Genomic DNA, 5000 nt, shown 5'->3' with positions numbered 1-5000 from the left:
AGGTAATAATATCATTGTTTGTCTTTATTTCACAAGGAAAGAGGAAATATGTGAAGATGTAAATAAAGCATTGCTGGGTAAACGGAACCTTTTTTCGGGCTCAAATTCAGACATTTCCTTTATTATAATTTATGTGTAAGTGCGAGTGTTGTAAAACTCGCTTCCTAAGCTTCATGTTGCCCAACAAATCTAACAACAACGGTCTTTGGCCTTGTAGTAGAAAATTAGAAATCAAATAATTGATCCAGAAGAAATTTTTAGATCAAATTTAATAGATTCTCATATTACCAAAATTGTTCTGTTTTCTCCATTCTCCCTACGTGGAGAATAAAGTAATTTTTTTCAGTCAATAGAATTTTTAGCCGTTGCGTAATTCGAGTTTGGATTTTCACTTTACTTGCATGTAATAACGGTGACCTCTCATGATTTGCATGTCTTCTGTTTATTTTTCTTTCAAGGAAGTCAGATGCGGCTTTATGAGAGGTATTTACAATGACCTTCGACGACGTGTCCCACACTATCCTTCTGACTTCAAGGACGGTAAATTTCAACAGAAGTTTGTGTTGCACAAATAATGAATTTATAACTAATAAATAAATGAACAAATTTATGAATAAACCTCATTCATCCATAACGGATTTTGATCTACAAACGTGAAATTAAAGAATAAATTTATCAGCGTTTTGTAATGCCAATTTTACATAATCTTATAAAATAATCAAGTTAAAAAAGGGCAGCTATGATATGGAATATATAAAAATATATTATGAAATATTATGTTTAATACGTTTGTATTCGTGATATGACAAAGAAAAACTAGTAATAAAAACAAATTCCGTGTAAATATATTTTTATCAATAATGAAACCTGATATTATAATACATTGTTAAGTAAATGATGGAAGAAATGAGCTTATAAATTTTGATTGGTATTGAACGAATATAATATCTCGTTTGTTATTACATTGTTTGATTAGAAAGCCTGACGCCTGTGGGGAAAATAAACCGCCTAAGTCTCTCACAATTCAAGCGAAGAGACACCTTTAGGCAGCTTCTCCTCGATTTTATAATGGGTTTCAACAATAGGTGGGAAGAATCAATGTAATCCACTCACCCCAAATTAATGAATATCACACCACTGAACAGGGTAAAAACATGTCTGTTCTTTAAGATATTTTCGTGGGAGAGTATCTTCGACATTACTTTGACAACAATCGTTGTTGGGCTAATTATGAATGTTTGATAAAAGAAAAAAATGTTTTTTGTCGGAGCTTATCATATCAACTTAAGTAAGATCTACTGTCCAGTGTTTGTTCATTGAAAAAACGAGGGCGTCTTCGAAACAATTGAGTGACAGACTAAAGATTATGTCAGTATAAATAAAATACAATTATTCTGCTTATGCTTCATTAATTCCATTGGGTCCCGTTGCTTTATGCTCGCTTAATTTACATAAAGATAATTTTGTGACTCATTCCAAAATTTGAATGTAAAATTTGCCTTGCAACAGTATTCTATTTCTAATTTCAAATATGCCATAATATGCGTATTTCTATAAAGTCAGAAACGGAAATATAATCGATTTAGCTCATTTCGTTTCATGCCAGAAGGGATTCAATTCTTTTTGTTCGGAATACTGGCAATTTTTTACAGGCCGGCTCATATTATTATGTCAGAAGAAAACGAGGATTCTATTTTACTTTTATAAATCTGTTTACATGTTGTTATCCCCCTTATTAGTTCTTTTTCTGTTGATTGTTAATCGGCTGTATCACTCATTGAAAAAGTACTTTTTAATTTAATAGAGATTTCAATATCAATATAATATCAATTCTAATGTGTTTCTTTATCTTTTCAGGTTTTACAGATGGGAAATCTGTATTCAAGACTCTTTCTTGCACATTGTTTCTATATTTTGCATGTATTCTCCCTGCTATTGCCTTCGGTGTTCTTAATCGTGAAATCACGGACAATGAAATAAGTAAGTACTTTCGAAATAAGTCTCATTTCATATTAAATATTTGATTTGTAAAATTCTATGATAATGATGAATGACATCTTATACCTGCTCCCTAAATTCTTAATTTGATATTTTCAAGAGAAAAAATGGAGCTACTCTAATAACGACTCGTCCTTGTCCTCTCGTGTTCAATGTTTTGTTGTGTCTTGCAAGTGAGAGTTCACATAGTAAAACGGTAAACCTTGTGAAGTATATAGGCATTAAAATAATATTAATGATGATATTGAATGGCATTTGTATAGCGCCTTACCTCTATTTGCTCTAGGTGCTGTACATTATTAAAATAATAAAAAATACAATGAAAAATAAACACATATTTTGTTTTTGTCTTTTTGTTTGTTTGGGGGTTTTTTTTCGATGTTTCTTTTTTTGTTGTTTTTTTTTTTTTGTGTGGTTTTGTTGTTTTGAGTTTGGTTTTTTATTTGTTAATTTGTTGTTGCTGTTTTTGTGTTTTTTTTGGGGGGGGGGGTTTATTTGGGGTTTTTTTTGTTTGTTTTTTTTTTTTTTGTTTGTTTATTTATTTTTTGTGTTTGTTTGTTGATACAGTTAAGCAATAAAACACTTTTATTCAGAGTAAAATTTAAATGATTGTTATACGTAATATATTTTTCAAACATCAAGCACATTGGCGTATTCTAAAGAGTAAAAATTTTGGTCACTTTTTACCATTTTAAAAATTAGTTTTTTTTTGTGTGTGTGTTTAATCGTCTCTCTTAATAATTAATAAAAAATCGAGCATGAATAGTGAAGGATGGCTGAGCCCTTTCTTTTGTATATTGATTTTACATTTTTAACTTAATTTTTACCATATGCATGCTTTGATTTTTTTTAAAACAGCACAAATCGACTCTCTCAGCCGAGACGGTGCTCTTATTAGGGATATATGCAGTTAGGAGTGATAATACGGTATTGGTGTTATGCTATAAAGTAAAATACTCACACCATCAGCCAGCCAAATTAAACATACCAACACACAAAATGATGTGTGACCTTTAACGTTTATATTCTGATTTATATAATGCATCTAACCACAAACAGGCTATCAAAAATTAGTAGCATACAACTGAATGACGTCAACTTCGTTCCTTGAATATATATATATATATATATATATATATATATATATATATATATATATATATATATATATATATATATATATATATATATATAATGTAAATTTTCACTCATATTTTTTGCCGAGACGACTCGTTTCTGTGTTTTTCCTTTAATTCACACTTCTTCAGTCGGCATAATCCATTCTCCATAATCCATTCAGAATGGATTATGCCGACTGAAGAAGTGTGAATTAAAGGAAAAACACAGAAACGAGTCGTCTCGGCAAAAAATGTGAGTGAAAATTTACATTATATATTAGCTCTAACCACCATTATCGAGCACTTTCGTACCTACAAGTACCCACCAACACTCATATATATATATATATATATATATATATATATATATATATATATATATATATATATATATATATATATATATATATATAGCCTTGTGGAGAACATTGTGCTTATTTGAGTCAATAAAAAAATTGATACGGCGCACAACTCTACTGAACGATTTGAAAAATAGAAATGAATTTTTTACAGATAGATAAACAGATAACTTGATTTCCTTTTATACTTTAAAGTCAGTTTGAAAGTTCGTTAAGTCAAACAGATATCATAAAAAATTTACCGAAGACACTAACATCTCATGGCCACACCCTCAACTCTATCTGTCCAGTAGAGTCCTTACTTCCGTTGTGTTGATTTAGCGGTGATCAGAATTGTTATGTAGTAATGTGTTCTCATTGCGTGTATGTTTATATGTGTGCGTGTGTGTATGTGTGTGTGTGTGTGTGTGTGTGGTGTATACATGTGTGTGTGTGTGTGTGTGTGTTTTGGAATGTGGTTGCGTGGAAGAAAAAAAAGGGGGGGGGGAGGAGGGTGTCCATCAAATAGAGAAATTCCTGAGCAAGGGGGGGGGGGGGGGGGGGGTGTGTTTGCTAGGAACTGTCAGATTGGCATTTTTTCAGCAAATCGTGGCATTCATAGTGATATAATTCTTTTGACCACATGACGGTATTCGGATTTACAGAAATTTTAAACAACTTTCACCGATTAACAACATCAACTAATACTGCTGATATTACTGTCGTTTTTATGCCATCGATGTGATAATTATTGCCCTGGGAAATATTTAGTTAACGTTTCAGCAAACTGTCAATTGGTTCTGTCTAGCTTCTAGCCCGAACAAACCAAAATTAGACAGATTCAGGGACTTGATATTTTTCGCGTCCGCTTCAGATTTTCATTTGACCTCACATAAGTAAATGGGAGACATTCCGAAATCTCCTCCATCCCCAGTATTCATTCAATTTCTATTTTCACCGTTGATCTTTTGTCAGGCGTTTATTAATTCAATTTGTCATCATATAAAAGCGTTTTAAAAACTCTAGAACAAACCTTGATAGATTTGTGAAAGTTTAAAATTTCCTAATTTGACCATTGTTTTGATTCTCGGCCGCCATTTTAATTTGTGAAGTATTGAAGGTAGTGCAAAGCACTCCCAAGTCAAGCGTGGTAAAGACTTGCGACTTATTGATATTGATATCTACTGACTGATAAACTAAAATCATGCCGAATAAAGCATGGCAGCGACGACAAGCACATCGATTAAAATGTGCATCTAATCGTAATCAAGCTAATCAAGAAAATGATTCTGGCAATATCGAATGAAAATAGTTCTTTCCCCGCGAAATTGCGGCTTTTTACTATATATATATATATATATATATATATATATATATTATTGCATTTTCTAACTGTTAGGTAGTGTGTTATTGGTTGATTTCGTGTTGTTGTTATTTGTTGGGGGGGGGGGTTAATTTTATTTTTTTAATTGTTTGTTTGTTTTTCGAACTTAGATTTTTGTTTCACGTCTTAATTATATATTTACGTGTACGTAATAATGTATAT

The 5000-nt window shown here is 31.4% G+C and overlaps 1 protein-coding gene across 2 annotated transcripts in view; it reads left to right on the top strand.

The window, feature by feature from the left end:
• The window catches only part of LOC144971454 (solute carrier family 4 member 11-like), a 47712-nt gene that overhangs the window by 26897 nt on the left and 15815 nt on the right, over positions 1 to 5000 (top strand). For both annotated transcript variants that reach the window (XM_078912374.1, XM_078912373.1), the window contains 3 exons: positions 1 to 2; positions 459 to 540; positions 1858 to 1980. The exon at positions 1 to 2 is cut by the window's left edge and continues 187 nt beyond it. In XM_078912374.1, coding sequence (XP_078768500.1) covers positions 1 to 2; positions 459 to 540; positions 1858 to 1980 — 207 coding nt within the window. The remainder of the gene's footprint in view (positions 3 to 458; positions 541 to 1857; positions 1981 to 5000) is intronic.

The sequence above is a fragment of the Berghia stephanieae genome, chromosome 4, assembly GCF_034508935.2.
Source record: "Berghia stephanieae isolate SIO BIC M18660-M18661 chromosome 4, UCSD_Bste_1.3, whole genome shotgun sequence".
NCBI lineage: Eukaryota > Metazoa > Mollusca > Gastropoda > Nudibranchia > Aeolidiidae > Berghia > Berghia stephanieae.
The sequence above is the reverse complement of the archived record's forward strand: the minus strand, read 5'-3'. Positions and strand labels throughout refer to the sequence as shown.